We start from the raw sequence: 25,342 nt of genomic DNA, 5'->3' as shown, positions 1-25,342 counted from the left end.
AGAGAAAGCATATCACGCTTGATCTTCTGAGTTTTGTTTATTTTGCTTAACAGAATGTTTTCGAGTTCCATCCATTTTCCTGCAAATGACATGATTTCACTTTCCTTTATGGTTGAATAAAACTCCATTGTGTATATGCACCATATTTTATTCATCCATTCCTCCATGGACAGACACCTAGGCAGAGAAAGTGTGTGATAAGGGAAGCTGCTCCCTTCATGGCAGCAATGAAGAAAGAGAAAGGGAGAGGGTGGGAAATGACACAGCCAACAGTCTCCCTTCCAAAGCACACACCAAGTGACCCACCTCCTCCAGCTATGCCCCACTTACATACACCTGCCTAAAATTATCAAAAAATCCATTTAAACTGGAAGGGCCACTTAAGTTACAGCTCTCACAGTCCAATCATTTCACATTCTGGCATCAATACAGGAACTTTTAGAGGGGGAACACTTCGTATTCAAACGATAACAGCAGGTATCACTTCTCTGTACATATACAGCCAAAGGAAATATATCAGTATACCAAAGAAATTTCCATATGTTCATGTTTATTACTATCCAAAAATACCTGGGATATGGAATCAATTTAGGTGCCCATAAACATGAATGGGTAGAGAAAATATGGTACATGTACACAATGGGATACTATTTATGCTTAAAGAGTGAAACCTATAATTGAAGCAAAATGTATGGAACCACAAGCCATTATTTTTTAAGTAAAATAACCCAGCCACAGAAAGATAAGTACTATCATATATTGAATCTAAGAAAGGTCAAGTTGAATTTATAATAGTGATTACTGAAGGTTGGGTTACACTAGGAAAGAAAAAGGATAATAAAGGGAAATTGGATTTCATTAATATATGATATATACAAGTAATGAAATATCACTTGAACCTTGCTGATATAAAGAATTAATACATGTTAAAATTTAAAAACAAATGCAAACTGAGATAGAGATAATTTCAGAAATTCACTGGCATAGTACATTATGTTTAGTAATAGGGTATTGGTGATATAGCAAGGTGAAATTTGTCGTCAAAGATTCAGTTCAAAACCTTGTTGTAGAATCCAGGACTTATTGGTTCTAAAATCCCACATCAAAGGGATTTCTCATCAGTGCCCGAATGAATGGGCAGGAGGCCTTAACAGGAAGCCAGTCACAGAAACAGATGGCTAGAGCTATTTGCTTTTATGTAAATATTTTCATTAAATTACAATTCCAAATATCTATAAATAAAAGTGTTTGAAGGTTTCCATCACCAGGAAGTTACAAATGTTTAAGAAGTGAAACTGATAATTACTGTGATGATCAGCATACATTTTATATGTATTGAATCATCACACTGTACCTCATAAATATGAACAGATATTATGTGTCAATTCAACAGACCAGTATATGCTTAACCCTAAGGATATGTTAATCTAATCTCTCCAAAGTATATACCACCTGAATAAGTTCCTGTGTTTTGATAAGAACTAGACTCTAGCCACAGAAATGTTCCATTTATAACTCTGCATCATCCCTGCCCTGGGAGTGTATCAATATTGTCTCTCTGGACAAAAGCCCAATACACAGTACTTCCCATTCTATCCTACCTTGCACTGGTGTGCAGAGAAACTAAGGTAATTTCAACCAGTTTTAATTCTAGTCCTCTCTAGTAGGTAATTTGGGAAAACAAACAAACACACACACACACAGAGAGAAAGTGTTTAATAATTCCAAGTCCTTGTTCTCTTTAAGGGCTACACAGTCCAAAAAGAAATGAAGAAACAGTGTAGTCTGGCAATTGGAAATGAATATCCATCCTTATCCATAGTTTCAACCATCTCCAGTAGAGATAATTCTTTCATTTTTCCTTAAGAATTTTTGATTGTTCGTGTAATATTTGCTAATCAGTACATGTATATTCACATATCCATACATATTTGTTCCTTTTTTATCATTTTTTCTTCAAAATTTAATTCTGTTATCTTGCTGTGTTTTGTTTTTGGAGGATTAGTGGTTTTGTTTTCTGTTTGTTTTTCTTCTATGCACTTTTTCTTCTTTCTTATCCTTGCAATAACCAAATTTTCTTGCTTTTTTATGTCTTTCTATTTTGTTTCTTTATTTTTTCTCATTCTTTATAGATTTTCACTTGCTACTTTTCTTTTGCTTTCTTCTTTTTAACTTTTTGAGTAATCAAAACTTTCTATTGCACTCTTAATTCATTTCTCCCTCTCTCTCTCTCTCTCTCTCTCTCTCTCTCAGTGGATTATGTATTCTTGCTATGACCAGTGCATCAAGGAATCAGCAAACTAAATAAATGGAGGGGTGAATTGGCTGGTGAAATTCAAGGACTAAAGAAATATTTAGAAATAAGACACAAAGAAATGAAAAATGGTTTCAAAAGCGGGGTTCTGGTGAGTGGATCATACCTAATGGGTAAGATTCCTAACAAAGAAAAAGCCCACCAATCCTTTATTTCAAGGGAAATGCATCAAAGGGATTTATTATAGTCAGGAAGGATTTTTCAAGGGAAACAAAGTCAGTAAGAACAGGCTAATTGGGGTTTATCTATTTGCATGGTATCTTCTTGCTTCAGACAGCTGGTGACTCAAGGCTGTTCAGAATGCGCATATTTCTTTCACCCCAGGGCTGCAGGCATCTGAATTTAAATCAATGGAACTTATACATCCCACACCAGGCATGGAATTCTGCATCATTAACAGTGGCCACTGCAAATGGTGCAGGCCTTTCAGCACTGTTATGCCAAAAAAAAACCCCAAAGAGCAGTCTAGCTGTCCAAGGCTATTAACTTCAAAGCAATGATTCATTTGCCCCTGCCAACAATGTTTTTAACATCTTTCAAATTACTTAATTTATATAATTTCCATCCCTACCATATATGTTGTCATAGTAATACTGGGTTTCATAATTGACAACTGGAGTTCATTTTAATGCTATATCTAGTTTACAGTTTTTTGGTGTTGCTATTATTAATAGTTGACTCCACTTTTCCTGTTTTGTGGCTATTAGTGTCAGAGATGTTATAGTAAGCACTAGGTTTTTTAAATGCTTAATATTGTTTTTTGCTCTTGTTTACTCTCCCATTCTCTCGGTGATACCAAAAATCTAATGTGACCCTACAAATTCCCAGAGTAGATACTCTGCTGCTGAAAAGAGTGCACATTGCTGCACACACAACCTAAACCCATTTGAACTTTAGCAGAATTTTAGCAAAAAGAATAGGAAAACAAAAATTCCAAACTGATGACCATGTCCCAAATAGAAATGGCTAGGACGAGCCTCATGTCCCAATAATGAACACCTGCTCCCATAGCAACAGTAGAGAATAATAACAAAAGGACCATGGATACCCCACCCTTAAAAGGGCCTCTGCTTAGATTACTCCCCTACCATTTTAGAGCATACAGAGTTTTCATGTCTAAAAGAGCAATCACAGTCAAACTTTTCTGACCCCCATTTAGAAGAGTACTATGCTGGCCTTTTAGAATGCATTTAGAGGGATACCCTTCCTTTCCATTATTTGTAATTTTTTGACAAAAAGATGTTCTCAGTTCTTCTATGACATTTTGATACAATTGAGCAGTGAAGCCATTCTATCCTTATCATAAGATGGGAAAATATTTTATTATTAATTTTATGGTATGTTATATGTGTTCATAAACTTAGCCATTTCTATTAGATTTTCCATTGGTTGATTTATAATTTTTAATTTTACAAATGATCTTTTTATTTCTGTGATATCAATTGTAAGGTCTATTTTTATCTCAAGTTTTATTTGCTTTTTTATTTTCTTTTTTATTCTTAGACTAGCTAACAAATTTTTGCTTTCTTCTCATAAAAAATCTTTTGCAGTTTTTAAGTCTCTCACTTATTTCTGCTCTGACCTTTGTTATTTCTTTCCTTCTGTTAATTTTGGGTTTATTTTCCTCTTGCTGTACATGGTCCTTTAGATGCATAATTAGATAAATGTTTGAAATTGATTTTGTATCATAGCAGTTCATTGCTATAAAGTTCCTTCTTAATATTACTGTTGCTATATGCTATATTTTGGTATGTGATGTGCTTCTGTCTTTCTTTAAAAAGAGAAAAGTTCAGGAAGGGCTTCATGGAATGAAGGAAGGGAATAGAAAAGTTCATCTCATAGATAAAAAAGTGAATGATTTCAAAAAAATCATATTAATTTTATCCAAAATAAGAAAGTGTGGTTCTATTAATATTTAGAGTCTGATAGCCATGTTGGATTACATGTCACTCCCCTGTGAGACACACAACAAATTGCTACTTTCACTTGACATGGATAGCATTCATCAAGACTTGAGTTATGCAAGTTCTAAAGGTTAAAAAATAAAAGATTTATGACCCACTAGTTTAAACAATGAATGTTGGAATTATTAAGTCACTGAGCATTTCAAGTCACTGATTAGTGTAATCATGGAAGACTGCATAATAATATATACTCAGTAAATATTGAACTTTTTTGAACTGTATGCTTTGCTTCAGGGAAGACTTTGAAACTGGAGGCATATGAGTTCCAGCTTCAGTTCTACCACCTACCATCTATGCACCCTTATCCAAGGCATTGAATCTCTGACCCAGCTTCCCCATATTAAAATGGGAATAATTTTACTTTAGTTAAAAGTAATTTAAAAAATCAAAATTGATATATGTGAGAAAGTACATGTTAATTTTGAGATTACCTGTACACATGAGCATTATGTAACTGGGGTCTTGACAGCAATTTTCCTTACTAAATAGATTGTAAATAACAATGCTCTCCAAATTAAAATAAATACAATGGTATTTTTATAGGACACATATTTATTTGTACAGCATTATCATTAGTAATCTAGTAGTTTACATCAATCCAGTGACATGCAATTCACAACTACCAAATAAAGTCTCATATTCCAATTTCATATTGTTTCTTGTATGCTGGGAGTCTGTTTGGTATACTGTCTGTCTCCTGTTCACCTCTAAAGCACATGCCTGTTTTTCTGTCCCCAATATTATTGCTTATGATCTGGTATTTTTCATCCCATCACATTTGATACTAAACAGCAATAGAAGCAGTCCCATCTGGAAGAGGTGGGAGATTGGCAGAACCATAGTTTCTCAAGCCTCCCTCTTCAGTTCTCTTAGATTGTCTCTTCCTCAGTTCTGCTGAGTAAGTTTTACCTCTGTACTACTGATGGAGGGGGAGAAGCTCTTCTGTGCCTCTTTCTTCTGTGGAATCTATGACCCAGTTATCCTTGGAGTGGAATAATGGGTACTGATTTGAAGGGAAGCTTGTTGGTCTAGGAGCAGAGTCAGTGTGGTGTTTGCCTTACTCTTCTAAGGTGGCTTTGGAGGCAGCTCTGATGTAAGCCATAGCACCCATTATGGGCATTGGAGCTCATTCAAATTCCAGTTTTGACCCCTGTCGATTCCAGTTCTGACCCCTATCTTTCCCCATTTTTCAAATAAAAAATAATAATCTCTGCCTTTTGCTCCCCAGGATTTGGGGGGTATTGGGGTGCTAAATAGCAAATGTTCTATAAATTTATTTAATTATGTCATGATGTATGTTTGTTATTTCAAAATGTTTAGATTGTACTACCCAGTTTAGGCTTAGGTACTTGTGATCTTAGGTCAACATTTTAAAATATTTAAGAGATTTGATTTTTCAAAGACAAACTATCTTATTTTTTTGATGAAATATCATAAGTTCAATAATTTTATGTAAAAGTCAGAGATACACTTATTTTCCCCCAAGTCACGAATTTCCAACCAGCATGTTGAACAGTGTTTTGGATAAAATGCTTTATTTTTTCTTAATCCTAGCTGCACATGGATACCACCATAGGTTGTGTGCTTGTGTGTTTGTTTTCTTTCTTTCTTTTTTTAATGCCTATTCTGTTATCTCAGAATTGCTGAACTAGATTGTCATGATTAAAGGTTTGGAAAGGTAGAGCAAGAGTAAATAATAGTTTGTTTTTATCCTTATCAGGGGACCTATGTACAATCAGAAGGGATTGTAACTTATCTAGTTTATTGGTTCAGCAGTTTGTGTCAATAGGACACATTCTGATTAACTTGGAGCACTATAAAAGCTTTACATTGACTGCAAGCTCAAAGCTGTCAAAGTAAAAGGAGGCAGCATCAATGGATCTTGCTGTGCTCCTGGTGCTCAGTCTCTCTTGTATTCTTCTCCTCTCATTATGGAGACAGAGATCTGGGAGAGGGAGACTCCCACCAGGACCCATGCCTCTCCCAATTCTTGGGAATATCCTACAGATAGATACTAAAAACCTCAGCAAATCCTTAACCAATGTAAGTATGTTGATGCTTATCCAGTGGCTTGTAAATTATAAATAAATTAATCCTTCAGTTTAAATATATATATGCACAAGCAAGTTATTAAAAGAGAATACTGCAAGACAAATACTCTGTTGATTATGATGTTTCCATTGCTTTTTATAGTTTTCATTGTTAGACGTAATGAAACAATACATCAGGGATAAAAGAACCATTTACATTTAATATTTAATGGCAATATTAAAATGGCAAAAGTCTGGAATAAATTTCCCTGTTTCATAATCAATTACTGTGATTTTCTATTTGCTTCATAATCTAATTTCCATAATCCTTATGGTTTTGAGTGAAATTTTATTTGTCTATGTCTTTCATCTCCAATTCTGACTAGATTGTTTTTTATGTGTCTATGTCTTTATTGAAATGCTCTTTCAACTGAGTTTTCTCTCCTAATTCTTTCCTTAGGACTTCCTATAGTTTATTGAAAATTTTTATAATCAGTTTTCTATCATTTTTCTCTGAAATTTTATGCTCTTTCATATCAGTGGGATTTTTTGCTGGGGTATTGTAAATTAAGGAGGAAGACTTGTTTGTCTATTTTGTCAAGTTTTCAGAGGTCTTGTACTTTTACTTCACTTGAGATGGATTCGTTTTCCATTTTAAACCTATGTCCTTTTGTGTGTAGCTACATTTTGGGAAGGCACTTCTCTGTGTTTTGGATATATGAGTACGTTCATGGGTATGACCTGAGGTACCACTGTGGTTGATCTTCCTTGGGGCCTGGTTGTTGGTTTGATGTTTTTTTCTCCTCAATTCTATGTGTTGAAGTAATATTGATGCTGAGGTTGGCTAGAACATGGGTGGGATGAGATTCTTTGTTACTGGGCTGAGTTGTGAATATATTGCTTGGGAACAGGATATCTATTCTGTGAACCTGAAGTGACCCACTCACTCTCCAACTGCACTTAGAGGAAGTGCTGAGCAAGAAATAGCACTATTGTTACCAATAGATGTATAGCCTTAAGACAAATGTTCAGTATCTATTTTGACGTCTGTAACACTAATTGCCACCTACAGAGGAATGGTGGGATCAACAATACAAACTGTGAGCAAGATTGGTCATTAGATAGCAGGGTCTAGTACATTACCAGCTGTGTTAATAGTCATAACAACATGAATGAGGTACAAATTGCATAAAGTATATAATTTTATTTTTTAGTGAAATTACAGTTTCTTATGTGAAGATAAAATAGGTTAGAAAAAGAAAGTTTGAAATGTTTTAAAAAGTGAAGCCTGGAGAGACAGTATATAGATCACAAATGTTGACTATATAGAGGGAGAAATAAAGAATTAAATGTAAGTAGTCTACAAATTAAAAAAGAAGAAGAAGAACAGGAAAATTTGAGTATTATTAGGAGAAGAGAGTGAAGAAGGGGCAATAAAAAGAACAAAAACCAAGGTATAGCAAATTAGTAAATGTAAAATCAAAACAATTCAAACCTATATATGAATACATCCCTCCTCTGTGAAACCAAAGCTAAATAATAAACAGGTACAGAACAAAAGCAGTTAAAGTGAGATCAAAATTATGTGTATACATATATTAAACCTACTCATACTATGAGAACACACATGCCCATACACATCCCTAAACACAATTCTCACACAATGGAAAAAAGTAAAAAATAATAAATTACAGTGAAATGATATTTGAAAAAAAAAATTTAATTTGTTTAATTAGTTACACATGACAGTAGAATGCCTTTTGACATGATAGTAGTGTGTATTTTGACTTATTATACACACATGCATTCCAATTATAATCCCATTCTTCAGGTTGTACATTATGTGGAGTTACACTGGTTGCATATTCATTTATGAGCAAAGGAAAATTATGTCTGCTTCATCCTACTGCCTTTTCTATTCCCATCCACTCTCCCTGCACTTCATTCCTCTTTGTCTAATCCAGTGAACTTCTTTTCCTCCCCTCCCTACTCTTCCTTGTTGTGGGTTAGTGTATACATGTGAAAAAAAAAAAGATAAATACAAAAGTGAGATTAAATCATGCTAAAAATAATTATGCATACCAAATGAAACAATGATCAAATAGAAAAGACCCTATAGAAGGAAAAATATATTATCCAAAATGTAGAAGGAACTAAAAATCAAAATCCGACAAAATTAAACTAAAAAACTTTACAAGTAACCTTATTAAATATGGGCAAAGAGGAAAATGGATAAAACTGGAGACCATCATGCTAAATAAAATAGGCCAGATCCACAAAGCGAAGGATTGAATGTTTTCTGTGACATATGGAAGCTAGACCAAAATAATGGGCAAAAGTTAGAAGGAGAGATTCCACAAAAATAGAAGAAATTAATGGAGTAGAAAAAAAGGGATTGAGTAGAGAGAGGAGGTATGGCAAAGTTGAAGAACTATGCAATGAATCTGACAAAAATTGCTATGTACATATATAAATGTAATACAATGAATCTAACTGTGTGTATTCACAAGACTCTAATTTTAAAAAACACTAAAAATAATAGAAGAAACATCAGTAGAGAAAAGGGAAAAGGAGTAGGGAGAAAGAAGGGAAAGGAGAAGAAGCAATGGGGACTGAATTAGAATACATGATATTCCATGCTTGCAGAATAACATCAAAATAAGCATACTTAAATTAAAAGAAAGGAGCTTCAGTATTATTTAGAACTAAAATCAATTAATAAAAAGTGGACAAAGAATATGAATAGATATATTTTTTTCAAAAAGCATGCAAATTTCCAAGAGGATATGAAAAGAAGCTCACATTACTTATCATCAGGAAAATGCAATTCAGAATTACAATATTATGGTTTGGATGTGAAGCATCCCCCAAAAGCTCACGTGTGAGACAATGCAAGAAGAATTGTAAAAGAAATTATTGGGTTATAACCTTAAGGCAATCAATGATTTACTCCCTGATGGGATTAACTGAGTGGTGGCTGGAGGCAGGTGGGTTAGGCTGGAGAAAGGGGTACATTGGGAGCATGAATATGGGGTATATATTTGTATCTGGCAAATGGAAATTCTCTGAAATCCTGAGCCTTCAAACTTTTTCTCCTCTACAGTTGTTCTGGTAGGGTTTTTTTTTTTAGTGACATCAGTGAAAAACCACCTGTTAGGATTGCTGTTATCATAGTCAAAATATAGCAAGTGTTAGCAAAGAGAAGAGGGAAATCTTGCTCAGAGGTGCTGGGAATGTAAATTGATACAGCCATTACAGAAATGACTATATTTGAGCTTCCACAAAATGTTGAAAAATAGAGCTACCTTATGATCCAGTAGCCCCACGTCTTAGAATGTATTCAAAGAGATGAAATTAGTATGTCCAAAAGGTATCCACACACCATATTCACTATAGCATTATCTTCAATAGTCAAGAAATGACAACAAACTAAGCCTCAACTGGTTGCTGAATGCATAAATCAAATGTGATTTATACATAAAATAAAATCTTATTTAGTCTTAAAAATTACCTACTAATGACCCCAACATAGACTCAGACTAGAGGCCTTTATGATGAGGGAAGTAGCCATACAGAAAGACCTCCACTACATAATCTCACTTCCACGTACATTCTTACAAAACAAAGCAAAAATCCTAAAACTCATGATAATAGAGACTAGAATGGTGATTATTGGGGGCTAGAGGTGAGAGAAAAGGTGAGATGTTGGTCCAAGGGTACAATATTCAGTTACAAAGTGAATATATATATATTAATGGTACCTCAATAAAGCTGTTAATTTAAAAAGTTAAAAAAAAAAAAAAACAACTATGGGCTGAGAATCAGAATAAGAGAGTGAGGGAAAGAACTGACCATTCAGAATCTACTGGATGGTAACAGAATCCTTGTGGGTTTTGCACAAAGCTTCATTCTGTACCCTATGAATTATCAGGTGAAAGAAATTGTTCTTGTATGAGATGCTGCATGGCCTGGTGTTGCCTTCCTGGTATTCACTCTCTTGCTGTGATAGTGATAGCTGTGGTCTCAACCTATAAGTCTTACGATCATCTGGCTTTTTAAAATATAGACTGCCAGTACTCCTTGTGGGCTTACTGAGTCAAAATCTCTATGACACAAGTCCCGAGAGTGACCCAGAAGAAAACAGCTAAGTGTTGGTATAAAGGTGGATAAGCACTGGGGTTTGATAAATAGTTTAGCATCAGAAGTTGAAAAATAAAGATTTAAATTTGGGTTTTCTGTTTATTAAAAATGATATGCTACAAATGAGTTTGTGATTCTCTGACTTCATTTTCTTTGCACGTAAAACAGGACAAATAAGTCCTCTAGATGCATTGATGTGAGGATTAATTATAGTGTAGATATCAATTGCTTGAGTGGATATGGCACATAGTAGACCATCCTTAAGTGATAACTATGATTGCCATCACATTTGTGAGTACAAATTAGAAATATTTGAAGATTCTTATGGCACTGTAATATATAATTAATATAATGAGATTAATCTGAATAACAGACTGAATCATTCTGAACATGAAGATCAAATGCTGATCTTCTTCAGCTAATGTTTGCATTTTCTTTCCTATTTCCAGTTGTCAAAAGCCTATGGCCCTGTGTTCACTCTGTATTTTGGTACGAGGCCCACTGTGGTGTTGCATGGATATGAAGCTGTGAAGGAAGCCCTGATTGATCATGGGGAAGTATTTTCTGGAAGAGGCAGTTTCCATCTGGTTGATAGAGCTTCTAAAGGACTTGGTAAGTGTGCATGCATGTGAGGTGTCTGAGCAATGGTCATGGGGAGGAGGAAAATATAGAAGAGAAAGCCAGGTTGAGCTTGACCATTTCTGTGGGTGCCACCTATCAACTTCCTCTACCTTGCCTGGGGTATCCTCCTAGATTCTGCTCTCCCTCATTTAGGAATCATTTTAACTACTGGAAGCAGATGGAAAGTGATGAGGCGCTTCTCAGTCATGACTCTGAGGAATTTTGGGATGGGGAAGAGGAGCATTGAGGACCGAGTTCAAGAGGAAGCCTGTTGCCTTGTGGAGGAGTTGAGGAAAACCGAGTGTGAGTGATTTGTTATATCACAGTCTCTTTTGCTTTCTGACTTCATGCATGATGTTTTCCAAGGCCAGTACCTAGTAATTATACTAATCTCTGGTTTTACATTATTTGTATATCTCCTGAAAAGTCTCAATAATCATGATTATGCTAAATACTTACCTCTCTGTGTCTTTTCTGTTGACCCATGAAGTGTTTTTCACATTGTCTCTGATTTTCAGCTTGGATTCAGATTGCTCTGTTGTCAAATTTGTCTTCCAAATTAACAAAAAAAGCAAGACTAAAAATCAGACTTTAACAGTGAGTGATATAGAAAAGAAATTGCCAGTCTTCCCTAATTACCTTCTAACTCCATAGCTAAAAGGAACCTTTGTTCTGAAAGCTTAGAACACTGGAACATTTACCTCATCTGTCAGAGGAGTATATAACTTGAAAGCTTTGCTCCTGCCCAATGCTCTATGCTACCTTTGTATCATTTTTTTTCCCATTTGGTTCTTTAATTATTCTATTGTATTTTTATTGACATGTAATCAGTCCATATTAAGAAGGGTCACTATGATATTTTTACATATGAATGCAGCAAATACCATTTAAAATCCATCCCCTCCACCTCTCTATCCCTCTCACCACCAGCATATAAACTTCCCCATCTCCAGTAATCACTCTTGTACCTTCAGGTTCACATTCATTTTAGCTTCCCCACATGAGGGAGACCATGCAATATTTGACTTTCTGTTTCTGACCTCTTACCATAAGGTCCCCCAGTTCTCTCCTCTTTGCTGCAAATGGCAAGATTTCTTTCTTCTTTATGACTGAATACAAATACATTGTGTATATGTAACAGACCTTCTTTTTCACTCATCTGTTGATATAAACATTATTTAATATAATCTTAGTTATTAGAGTGTCATAATTTTCCTGAACATGCAGGAATCTCTGTTGTATGTTGATTTCATTTCTTTCATCCATGTACCAGAACTTGGATCATATGGAAGATCTGTTTGTTTGAGGAAACTCCATACTGCTTTTTTTTTTTTTTTTTAAATAATGGCTATCCTAATGTACATTCCCACCAACAATATAATGTGCCCTTTTTCTAAATACCTCTCCAATATTTGTTATTCGGTATTGTGGTGGTGGTAATTTGTGTTTCTTATTTTTCTTTTTGTGTGTGGATGATAGCCATTCTAACAAGGGTAAAATAATATCTCTTGTTAGTTTTGACTTGCATTTTCCTGATGGCTAATAATATTGAGCATTTTTTAAATATATTTATTGGTCAGTTGCATATCTTCTATTGAGAAGTGCCTATTAAGATTATTTCTCCATTTTTAATTGTATTACTTGGAGTTTGTTAAGTTTTTATTTCTTTGTACATTGTCAATTTTAATCCTTTGTTAGATGAATATTCGGCAAATATTATCTCCCATTCTGTAGCATGTCTCTTTAGTCTATTGACTGTTGTTTAAGAGCTTTTTAGTTACATGTAATCTGTTTGCCTATTTTGCTTATAGGATCATGTAAAAAAAAAAACATGACTTGTATCCATGTTGAGGTGTTTTCCCTATGTTTTCTTCTAGTTTATTTTGGAGTTCAGGTCTTACAGTAAGGTCTCTGAAACATTTTGGTTAATTTTGTACAGATGAGTGATAAGGGTCAAGTTGCAATTTTCTGCATGCTACATTTATATAAATTTTGGTAACTTTGTTGAGAATCAGTTGAGTGTAGATGCATGTGTTTTTCACCCCCTGGGATATCCTTTCTCTTCCATTGTTCTATTTGCCAATTTTAATGCCAGTGGCAAGCTGTTTTACTTATGGTGGTTCTTTAGTGGGCCTTAAAGTAAGGCATTGTCCTGCCTCCAGCTTTGCTCCTTTGCTCAAGATTGTCTTGACTGTTTGGATTCTTTTGTGCTTCCACGTGAATTTTAGGATGTTTTCTTCTGGTTCTGTGAAGAACTTCTTTGGTATTATTATGGGAATTGAATTGAGCCTGAAAATTGATTTGGATAGAATGATCCTTTTAATTATGTTAAATCTTCAATTTCTGAACATGGGAGATTCTCTCTCTCTCTCTCTCTCTCTCTCTCTCTCTCTCTCTCTGTCTCTCTCTCTCTCGGTGTGTGTGTGTGTGTGTGTGTGTGTGTGTGTGTCTTCTTCAATTTCTTTTTGTAATATCCATTGTAGAGGTTTTTCACTTCCTTGGTTAATCTTTTTTAATCAAGTAAACTTTAAATCTGTAGTTTTGATATTGGATACTTACAAAAATAAAAATTATTCTTCACCTATTCATAATTTACTTTTTATAGAGCCCCTCAAAAAAGAACATTTTCCTACTTTAAAATTTTTAATTTTTACTACTTTAGTTTCTTCACCTGTAAAATGATGGCCAGCATTAAAATTAGCTAAACTAACCAGTTCTACTGGTGACTATATGAATCAGAGAAATTATGAAGAAGGTCACAGGGGCAGGATGGCCAAATAGATTAGATTTTGAGGCAGTTGAAGATGACAGGGTCTATTTCCTAAGATCAAAAAACTTCCCTCTCAATTTTTCTCTCCGTCTCTTTCAAATTCTGTTTATGAACTTAACTTCTGTGTTACCTCAAATTTAATTTGAAATAAAAATTTGTCACTTTTATGTTTATAAATGCATATCATTGTTTATGTATGTTTGCCTTTTTTCCTCATAAAACTTGAATATATTCTGCTTATATTCATTTGTTCCACAAATATAAATATTTGTACATAGTTACTCTCTATTTGGTCCTTATCTATGCTGGTTTTTTTTTACATGGGTCTTTCAGTGGTCACCATCTATATGAAAGATTCATGTGTAAAACCAGCACAGGTAAAGACTGTGTGTGTGTGTGTGTGTGTGTGTGTGTGTGTGTGTGTATGTGGAGAGAGAGAGAGAGAGACAGAGAGAGGTAAAGAAAAAAAAATATATATGTATATATATATATTTACAATGACCATCCCTAACTTCTTTTGCTTTCTATATAATTCCTAATTATGCACAGGTTTAATGACAAATATGATTCTGTACTGAAATTGAATTAATAGAGGTTTTTAAAGTGATCTTTTAAAATGTTTTCCAAATAAGTGTAACTTTGGGTTAGAATGGCTTAAAAACATGGTAGATTTGAATGGAGCATTTCCTAACCATTATTAAACTGGCTAGAAGGTAAAAGTCAATTTGAGACTAAAGTAAAAGTGATAATTTTTTAGGATGCTGAATCTTTTCATGTCAAGGGATCCTCTAAGTCGATATTGTTTAGATTTCTACAATTACCTTTCCCTATTATCTCAAAGAGAAATACATTTTTTTTGTATTTTTAATGATAATTCTTAATGTTTCCACTTCTTTAGCCTCACCCTGTGATCCTACTTTTCTCCTGGGCTGTGCTCCCTGCAATGTAATCTGCTCCATTGTCTTCCATAATCGTTTTGATTATAAAGATAAGGATTTTCTCAACTTAATGAGGAAATTAAATGAAAATGTGCAGATTCTGAGCTCCCCATGGATCCAGGTGAGACAATATCCTACCCCTTCTTCCTTAGAAAACATATGGTCTTCACTCTGCCAAGTCAAAACTTCTAGTGGTCCAAGCAGTAAAGTGAGTCTAGACACCACAGTCTAACCCAGAGTTTGGTGTCATGTAGTGAGCATCAGGAAAATATGACTGAGTCCTTCACTTTATGCACAGCGAAATGAATTTCCACTAGAGAGATGACATGCAAATCTATTGGCTTCTGGCCAGTGCTTTTCCTAATACCCCATAAAGCCTAATATTTATAATGTACTTTGGTGACTACAGTGGAGTACAAATGACTACAATCATGTCACTCAGTGGACATCTAGACCCCTGTGGAGAACTTATCATTCACAAGGTCTGCACTCCAATCACCACTTAGAAATTTCATGACTTTGCTTGGCAAAAATACAGTTATCTGATTCTTGTTAAAGGATCCAAAACATATGTTGGAGAAAAGATAGCCTTTTTAACAAATGGTGCTGGGGAAATTGGAAATCCATATGTGACAGAATTAAATTGAACCCCTATCTCTCACCCTGCACAAAACCAAACTCAAAGTGGATCAGACATTAAACCAGAGCCCTGTACCTATTACAAGAAAAAGTAGTCCAACTCTATAATATTGGCTTATGAACCGCCTTTTTCAACAAACTCCTAAAGCACAGGATGTAAAATAAAGAATCAATAAATGGAATGGTATCAAACTAAAAACTTCTTCACAACAAACAATCAAAAATGTAGAGAGAGTCCCTACAGAATGGGAGAAAATCTTTGCCACCTGCACCTCAGACAGAACATTAATTCCAGGATATACAAAGAACTCAAAAAACAACACCAAAATACCAAATAAGCCAGTAAAAAAGTGGGCAAAGGAACTAAACAGACACTATTCCAAGGAAGAAAAATGAATGTTCAACAAATATATGAAAACATGTTCAACATCTCTAGCAATTATGAAATGCAAATTAAAACTACACTGATATTTCATCTTACTTCAGTCAGAATGACAATTATCAAGAGTACAAGTAACAATAAATGTTGGCAAAAATATGGGGAAAAGGGTACACTCATACGTTGTTGGTGAGACTGCAAATTAGTGAAGCCAACATGGAAAGCAGTATGGAGAATTCTCAGAAAACTATTAATGAAGCAGCAATTTTACCCAGTTTTCCACTCTTCCGTGTGTGTGTGTGTGTGTGTGTGTGTGTGTGTGTATAAATATCCTAAATGAAGGTATTTCTTTTGTGTGTATGTGTTGCAAGTCTAGGGTTGATTGTTTTTATTGGTTCTTTTTAGTTATACATGATAACAGAATTCATTTTGACAGAATTATAACAGCATGGAATATAATTTACACACACACACACACACACACACACGATTTGATATCACCACACTACAGTGACACAGCACATGAATGATTATTGAAGCACAATAACTAAGCTACAGAGCCAACCTAGGTATCCTACAAGACATGAATGGATATAGAAAATGTGGTACATATACACAGTGGAGTATTAGCCATACAGAAGGATGACTTTATGGCATTTGCCAGTAAATGGATGGATCTAGACACTATCATGATAAGTTAAATAAATCAGTCCCACAAAACCAAGGGTCAAATGTTTTCTTTGATATGTGAAAGCTAATCCAAAATAAAGTGGGTCAAATAAAAGGAAAAGCATAGAAAAATGATCAGTGGAGTAGATGAAGGAGAATGAAGGAAAGAGAGGAATGAAGGCATAGGGGAAGACAATGAAAGGAATCTGTCCTAACATTCTTATGTACACATAACAATATGCCATAGTGAACCTCACCATCATGTAATACACAGAACACTAACCTAAAAAAGGTATGATAGCAGAAAGGTCAGAAGAGTAGAGGGAATGGAATAGTGGTGGGATGAAGGGAGGAAGAGGAGAAGTACTAGGGATGGAATTAGAATAAATTATATTTTATGCTGTTATAATTCTGTCCAAATGAATTCTATTATCATTTATAACTGAAAAGAATAAATAAAAAATCAACCTCAGACAAGCATATACACAAAAGATATACCTTCATTTAGGGTATTAAGGAGGGAAAATGGGGGCATAGATGCTGCAAGGAAACTGAACCGGGTAGAGAATTTTGATGCTTGCTTTAGTTAGTTTTTTCATATCTTTGACTAAAAAGCCTGAAAAGAACAATTGAGAGGAAGGAAAGTTTCTTGGAGCTCATAATTTTAGAGGTCTCAGTCCATAGATGACTGGCTCCATTCTTTGGGGACTGAGGTGAGCAGAATATAGTGACAGAAGTGTGTGGTGGGGAAAATTAGCTGAAGGCACTAGACCAGGAAGCAGAGAGACTCCACTCACCATGGACAAGATGTATACACCAAAGACACCCCCAGTGACCCAGCTCCTCCAGCCACAACCTGCCTAGAGTTACCACCACCTTAATCACCACAAGTGGATTAATGCCCTGGTTCAATTAAGGCTCTCATTTCTCAACTATTTCACTTCTAAACCCTCTTGTATTTTCCTCACACATGAGCTCGTGGGGAACACCTCTCATCTAAACCATAACAACATTTCAGATGGCATCTGACCTGACAAGGTAATAGAGTTAGTCTAATAAAATGATGGCATTTCAGTGGGTACCATCCTCAGTATACTTTTGCCTTATGCTTAGTTGGCAGGTTCTGCATTTTTCATGAGTCGATTGTGAGATCTTGTGCATAGTTACTTCATGCACAAATGTATTTCACAGTATTTTCGAAACCTTCACTATTCTCTAGTATTTACTCTATTTCTGAGGTGCTTCATATAAGAAAAATCAGAGAACAGCATTGTGCTTTTTAATTTTTTTAACTTGCATTAGTTCTTTTTAATTATATTTAACAATAAGATTCATTTTCACATAATTATAAAAGCATGGAATATAATATGTTCTAATTCAGTCCCCACTCCTTCCCCTGACCCTCTCCTCCTCCCTCTCCCTGTTCTCTTCTCTCTACTCTACTGAGCATCATTCATAACTACCAAGCATTGTACTCTTTCTCTGGTTACCCAAATTCCCCTAAACTCTGTTCTCATCTACAAAGTATCAGTCATGGTAATTCACACCAAGCTCTATTTCCAGATTGTAGAGAAAAATTAGATTGAAAATGGAGAACATTTATATAAATTTTTATCCTTAAAGATGATGGATGAATATAGGAAAGGGTTATCATTTCTGATCCTCTGGTCATATTTCTCTCCTTATAATCTTTCTATAAGCTAGGGAATTGTTATGCACATACAGTGAAAACTTCTCCCTCAAGGTGGAAACCAATTTTTTTAAAAAAAACTTTAAAGTTATATTTTCTAAGATGGGCTAGGCATAATATTCACGTTTTTCTTATCTGTTTCTAATAAATAAAGGTTTTTATTTTGTAGGTCTGCAACAATTTTCCTGCTTTCATTGATTATTTCCCAGGGAGTCATAAAACATTTCTCAAGAATTCTTCTGATCTAAAACAGCATTTTTTGAAGAAAATAAAGGAACACCAAGAATCCCTAGATATGAACAATCCTCGGGACTTCATCGACTGCTTCCTGATTAAAATGGAAGAGGTAGAATGTGAACAACAGCTCAGTTATCTGATTGCTTCTACATTTTGTGGTTCATTGATTAATTTGTGGTTGCTAGGGCTAGTTCAGTGGTCAGGCAAGACATTCTTGACAAGCACTTTAAGCACATCTCATCTTTATAGATATGCATGAATTATCATAGAAAAATTAAAATTGAATAGTTAAACAGCTAGAATACATGGATAGTGTTCCATAGATATTAACAATCTACCTGATGAAAGACAAAATTCACACTTCAGGTGATAAGGAAATAATTATAGACAAGCTACAAAATATAAAATTTGAGTCACAAAACGCAAATTAAAATGATTGTTTGTACACAGTGTATAAGAGAATGGGAAACTCTACAATGACCAGACTGTGTAATGGCTCCTCAGTGATTCAGATCAAGTGACCAAAACATATAAAGGTTGATTTTGTAGGACAGGATCCCTGTTGCCCATTCTAAGATCAACCAGGAGCAACAGGAATGCAGACCAGTATCCTCACAGCTGCCTGCCGTGGATGCTGCTCTATGGGGAAGAGTAGCTGGTTCATGAGACACTGAGATTTATGAGAACTTTTCTTAATCAAATATTTCCCTGGATTCTATATTATCACCTAGATTCCAGAGTTCCAAAACAGTTGCTTCAGACAGTTCATACCAGGTCAGTTGTTTCAGGACTTATACATGGAAGTTGTTAGTCTACCATCTTTGAGTTGTTACTTCTGTACTGTCGTCTTTTTAAAGGTTTTTATTAATACATTAGAATTAGAATTATCCATAAGAGTGGGATATATTGTGATATATTCATACATGCATGTAGCACAAATTTGTCAGTTTCTTTCCCATATACTTCCCATTTCCTCCCTCTTCTCCTTTCCCCCATTCCCTTTCTCTTTTGTCCTTGTCTTTTTTCCATTGTGACAATGTCCCTTTATTTTTTTAATGTCTCTCAAACTGCTACATATGAGAGAAAACACATGACCCTTGACTTTATGATTCTGGTTTATCTCACTTAGCACTATGTTCTCCAGTTCCATCTATTTCCTTGAAAATGACATTTCATTCTCTAAGATTGAGTGGAACTTTATTGTGTATGTATACCACATTATCTTTATCTATCCATCTGTTGATGGATACATATGTAGGTTTCATAACTTTAGCATTGTGAACTGTACTGCTATAAATGTGTATGCATTGCATTGCTAAAGGTGTGACTTTAATTCTTTGGGATAAATATCAAGGAGTTGGATAGATTAGACATTTTGTGTTTCCATTACTACTCTTTTGAAGAAACTTCATAGTGATTTTCATAGTGATTAAACTAATCAACAATTGTAACAACCATGTAAAATTGCTCTTTTTTCTTCACATTTTTTCAAACATTTCTTATTGCTTCTTTTTTCCATTTATTTTTATTGCTGGATTACAGTTGTACATAGTGGTAGGATTTGTTGTTTCATATTCATACATGCACACCATATAACAATGTCATTCAATCAAAATCATTTTCTATTTCCACTTTCTCTCACCTCCTCACTTCCCCTGTTCCCTTTCTTCTACTCTACTGATTTCCCATTGATTTTCATGGGATTTTCCCCAACTTTCCTTTTCTTATTTAATTCCTTAATGATTATTGAGGAGTGGTATAGCTGGGTCATGTGGTGGTTCCAGTCCTAGTATTTGAGGAACCTTCATAATGATTTCCATAGTGGTTGTGCCAATTTACAATCCCACCAACAGTGTAAAAGTGTCTTACATCATCTCTGGCATTTATTATTTTTTGTGTTCTTGATGACATACAATCTAATTGGAGATTAAATCTCAGTGTCATTTCAGTTTGAATTTCCTTAATTGCTAAAATGATGACTATTTTTTATATACTTTACCATTTGTATTTCTTTTGAGAAGTGTGTGTTTACTTCATTTATGATCATGAATTGCCCTTTCAGGGGCTATTTGCACAGAATATGACTCTGCTCCACTTTGCCTGTCCTCCCAGATCTTCCTTTGAAATTTTGGTGGAATATTTAATGACTCCCTAATTCCAGAATCTTGCATTAATGCAATACTAGCACCACATGTTTGACACCAAGATTTGTCACCATCTAAAGCAGCAAACAAGGCTCAAGAGACCATGGATACAGCAGTCTCTCTGACTGCATTATTCTGCACATTGAAATATCTTCTTGCTCCTTGTGCAAGTAGGGTATTCTCATGGTCTCTGCTCAAAGAAATTTTTACTTTTACACCCTTAACCCTGAGGTAGATGTGATTTTCCCAATTCTTGAAAGGCTCTCAAGTCATGTTTCCTATTGTCCATTTTTAAAGTACTTGGCATCCCTTTACTGGCTATAATATTTTTAACAACCACAAATTCTGTAGCCCCAGTTCTACTTGGACTTTTCTGTCAAATTACAATTTTGCAAACCTTTCTTCTTTTCTTTCTGCTTCTGATTATCACAGTACACATGGCTAAAAATCACCAGCAAGATCCATGACACAGCCTGAATGCTGTGCAGTCTTAACATTTCTTCTGCCTGATTAATAGTTTAGCACTATTAAATTCAGCCTCACTGAAAGTCTCAGGACATGGGCAAAATGTAGACCATTTCTTTGCTGGAACATAATATAAATGTCCTCCAGTTCAATTTCCAAGAGTCCCATCCTTTGAAACCTGATTAGCCCCACTTAACTATCCATAGTTCTATCTACAATCTGGTCTTTGGTTTCTCACCAGAATCACCCATTAAGCTCCACTTACAACATTCTGAGGGATTAGTAACTTGCATCTCTAAACTTCAGATTTCTCCCCATCAAACCAATTCCAACGATTTCTGAGCCACATGGAAAAGTTAGTCATACCAATGGCCCCATTTCCAATATCATTTCTCTTTTAGTCAACTTTTTCTTTGTTGTGACTCCAGATCTGACAAGAACAACATAGAAAAGAAACATTTATTTTGGCTCATGATTTCAGAGTTTCAGTCTCTGTTGGCTGACTCCACAGCTCTGGACCCAAAATATCATGGCAGAAAGCCATGGTGGGGGTAGCAGTTCAGGTCACGGCAACTAGGAAGCAGAAAGACAGCTCCACTCACTAAGGACAAAATATAAACCTAAAGTTGCAGCCCATAGTGACCTATTTATCTATAATTTCTGCTTATCTAGAAATTTTTTTAATTTTTTTCAATACTGGAGGATAGTTTTGCCTGGTATAGTAATCTTGATTAGCAATTATTTTTCTTTAAGACTTGGAATACATCATTCCATTTCCTCCTATCTTTTAGTGTCTCAGCTAAAAATCAGAAGTAATTCTGCCTGGATTGCCTTTAATGTGGCATTACATTATCTCTTGAGGCTTTTAAAATTCTTTTTCTCATATTTTTAGGTGTTTCAGTATGATGAGTCCTGCAGAGGTTCTTATTTGATCCTTTTTATTTGGTGTTCTTAATGTCCTCTATCTGGAGTACTTCCTTACTCCAATGGTGTGGAAATTTCCCTGAAATATTTAATTGAAAAGGTTATTTGTGCCCTTTGCTTTTATCTCAGTTCCCTCTTTAATTCCAATGAGTCTTGAGTTCAGTCTCAAAGTTTTCCCAGATTTCTGTATATTGTGAACCTGAATTTTTCTTTTCTTTTCTTTATTGTTGGCTGAGTTTTAAAGTTTATATACCTTGTCTTGATTATCTGAAATTTCATCTTTACATGGTCTAATTTATTGGGGGATATTTTTTAGCTGAATATTAACTTTATTTACTTAATCTTTTATTTTCAAAATTTCTGTATATACTTTTTTTCAGATTCTCTTGTTCCTGAAATGCTCTTCCACTTCTGATATTTTCTATCCTCTTTAATTTCCTAGGCGTGCTTTTAGTTCATTGGTCATTTTAATCATTAAAGTTTTTAATTCTCTGACACCTTATTTGCATCTAATCTATGAATTTAGATATTGGTAAGTTACATATTTTTTGTAGATGTCCTGTTGTCCCTTTTTCTCATGATATCTGGGGTCCTGTTTTGGTCATCTGTTGAGATGGTTTCCTCTTCCTGTTTTATGTGAGGGTCCTTTGTAAGTAGTTATGTATCAGTAATAAGCCCTTGACTTATCTTCTCCCTATCCAATTAGAATTTAAAAATATTAATTCAATCATTGGTATCATTGGTATCCCTTTGAAAGGAGAAAGTAACCACTCATACAATGGTAATTTAAGAGCAAACCATATAGCAACCTAATGTTTACAGATGTTATTTTTACTGATCACTAAAACTCTATTGACTAATGAGTACTGCCTTATAATGGGCTGAGAAAATTCAGTGTTAATAGTGGTATATTAAATTTCATTGAAAAGTTGGACAAATTAAAAATAAAGAAACTAGAATTAAAAAGGAAAAAAGAGGGTGTTGGAAAGAATGGACACACAAGTTAAAATGAGGTGAATGTAAAGGATAAGTGATATGGGAAAGAAAAGGATATCAGAGAGAAGAAATGATATACTAAGAGAGGATCCAATTAATTGACATAATACATAAAATTAGAGATAATTCTGACAAAACACAAAATTTGAGCAGACCCTCGAAACCAGTATCAAATAGTTGATGTACTATATGTTTTATTGAAAATTTATTTTTCTTGCTAAGGTTTTTGAAATAGAGGCCTTTCCCCGCTGGAGTTTCAATTGCAGAACCTTCTGAGAGGAAGATTGTTTTACCCCATTCTGGTTTAGTGTCCTGGCTCTGTCCAGACTAAGTCACAGGATGGGTACTCACCAACCAAGTGAATAGTATAGACCCAGGAGATAATTGGTCTTGGTTAATCTACAAGGAATTGTACCAAGAACCAGTAAAAAATTGTAAAGTGAAGAAAGGGGAAAATGGGGAAAATAGTGCAATATGAGGACAAAGATAAATTTCAGGGATTTATAATTTAACACTTAAGAAGTTCAAACATTATTTTGTAAGCTGTCATGGTTTTCCTACTTTAACTCTCTCCACTGGGAGATGCTGGGGAATTCTCCCATATAATTTAGTATATATATTGGACATAGCATAATTTGTTAGATTCTGTGCTCCAGGAATTTCTCCATACCCTCCTCTCTTTTTTCCCTCTGATCCCTTCATGTACTCTATTAATTTACCTTCTATTTCTTTTCTCTCTCTACCGTCTACATATAAGCAAAAACGTTGAGCTTTTGACTCTCTGAGTCTGGCTATTTTTTAACATGATGTTCTCCACTTTCATCCATTGACCAGCAAGTGACACAATTTCATTCTTCTTTATGGCAGGATGAATACTGTATATATTTATCACATTTTCTCTATACATTTGTCTGCTAGGGACATCTAGGATGTTTCTATAACCAGTAATTGTGAATTGCACTGCTATCAACACCAGTATGCATGCATGCATCACTACAGTATACTTATTTTAGTTCTTTGGGGTAAATATCAAAGGGTAGAAGATCTGGGGAATATGATGGTTTCATTTCTGCTTTGTGCAGATCTCCACACTGCTTTCCAAAGTGGTTGTACCAATTTTCAGTCTGACCGAAAATGTATGCTCCTTTCCCTTGAGATCCTCCAAAGCAATTATTGTTATTTGTATTCCTGATGGTTAACATTCTAAGTGGAGTGTGATAAAATTTCAGTGTAACTTTGGTTGGCAGTTTCCTGATCACAAGGGAGGTTGAAATTTTTCTTTTTTGTATATGTGTTGGCCATTTACATTTCTTCTTCTGAGAAATGTCTGTTTAGTTTATTTGCCCATTTACTGATTGGGTCATCTGTTTGATGTTAAGGATTTTTAAAAATTATTTATATATTCTAGATGTTAATCCCCTCTCAGAAGAGTACCAAAAAAAAAAAAAAAAAAGATTTTCTCCACTTCTGTAGGCAATTCATGCTCCTGTTTTCTTTGCTGTGAAGTATCCTTTTAATTTAATGCTATCCCACTTATTGATTCTTGGGGTTTTTTTTCCTTGAGCTTTAGATATCTTATTCAGGAAGTTAGAATTCTCACCTTAGGTTTCTTCTGGCCATTCCAGAGTTTTTGGTCTAATTCCTGTATCATTGGTCTACTTTGAGTTTACTTTCATGGAGGGTGAGTGACACTAATCAAGTTTCATTCTTCTACATTTGGATATCCAGTTTTCTCAGCATTGCTTGTTAAAAATAATTTCTTTTCTTTAACATGTTTTTGGCAACTGTGTCAAGTAGCCACCAGGTGGCTCTGTCTATGGATTTGTCACTGTGTCTTTTATTCAGTATCATTGTTCTTCGTGTCTGTGTTTTTGCCAATACCATGCTATTATCAGAGACTCAGGTGCCTTCCATTGCCTTCACCATGTATTATGGATTGCATGTTGTTTGTTCCCTCCAAAACTTATGTTGAAAGTTGTTCTCCAATGTAACAGGGTTGAGAGGTGCTGGGAAAAAAATAAACCTCTATTCTTTACAATTCACTCAGGTTCTGGTAGTCTGGTATAGCAAGAGAAAATGGACAAAAACATTATACTTATACTAGCTATTATCTTCATGATTAAATCTTACAATCTCAAAGTAATTTTTGTCTTACCTACACTATGTGTCTATATTTTGAGTAGAAAGAAGGAAACAAAAGTGGCAGCAACAGACTTTTTCTTGTATTTTATTGATAAGAAATATGTTGCATATCCTTCCTAGTTACAAAAAGGATGGTGAACAAAATCTTTAGGTAAAAATGTTTAAGAGGGTAAGAAATGGAGATTTGGTCAATGGAGTTTACCATACCACAGAATAGCTTTTTATAACATTGTATTCTTTTGTTGCTATGTTGACTTAACTTTATAACCATATAATTTAT

The 25,342-nt window shown here is 34.7% G+C and overlaps 1 protein-coding gene across 5 annotated transcripts in view; it reads left to right on the top strand.

The window, feature by feature from the left end:
* The first annotated feature begins 6,153 nt into the window (after positions 1–6,153).
* Positions 6,154–25,342, top strand: part of LOC143380955 (cytochrome P450 2C9-like) — a 32,557-nt gene continuing 13,368 nt past the window's right edge. For 2 of the 5 annotated variants that reach the window (XM_076834137.1, XM_076834136.1), the window contains exons 1-5: positions 6,154–6,321; positions 10,898–11,060; positions 11,223–11,372; positions 14,738–14,898; positions 18,324–18,500. In XM_076834137.1, the coding sequence (XP_076690252.1) occupies positions 6,154–6,321; positions 10,898–11,060; positions 11,223–11,372; positions 14,738–14,898; positions 18,324–18,500 (819 nt within the window). The remainder of the gene's footprint in view (positions 6,322–10,897; positions 11,061–11,222; positions 11,373–14,737; positions 14,899–18,323; positions 18,501–25,342) is intronic. The other 3 variants (XM_076834139.1, XM_076834140.1, XM_076834141.1) reach the window with 3 other exon arrangements.

This window comes from Callospermophilus lateralis, chromosome 15, assembly GCF_048772815.1.
Source record: "Callospermophilus lateralis isolate mCalLat2 chromosome 15, mCalLat2.hap1, whole genome shotgun sequence".
In the NCBI taxonomy this organism is placed as follows: domain Eukaryota; kingdom Metazoa; phylum Chordata; class Mammalia; order Rodentia; family Sciuridae; genus Callospermophilus; species Callospermophilus lateralis.
The sequence above is the reverse complement of the archived record's forward strand: the minus strand, read 5'-3'. Positions and strand labels throughout refer to the sequence as shown.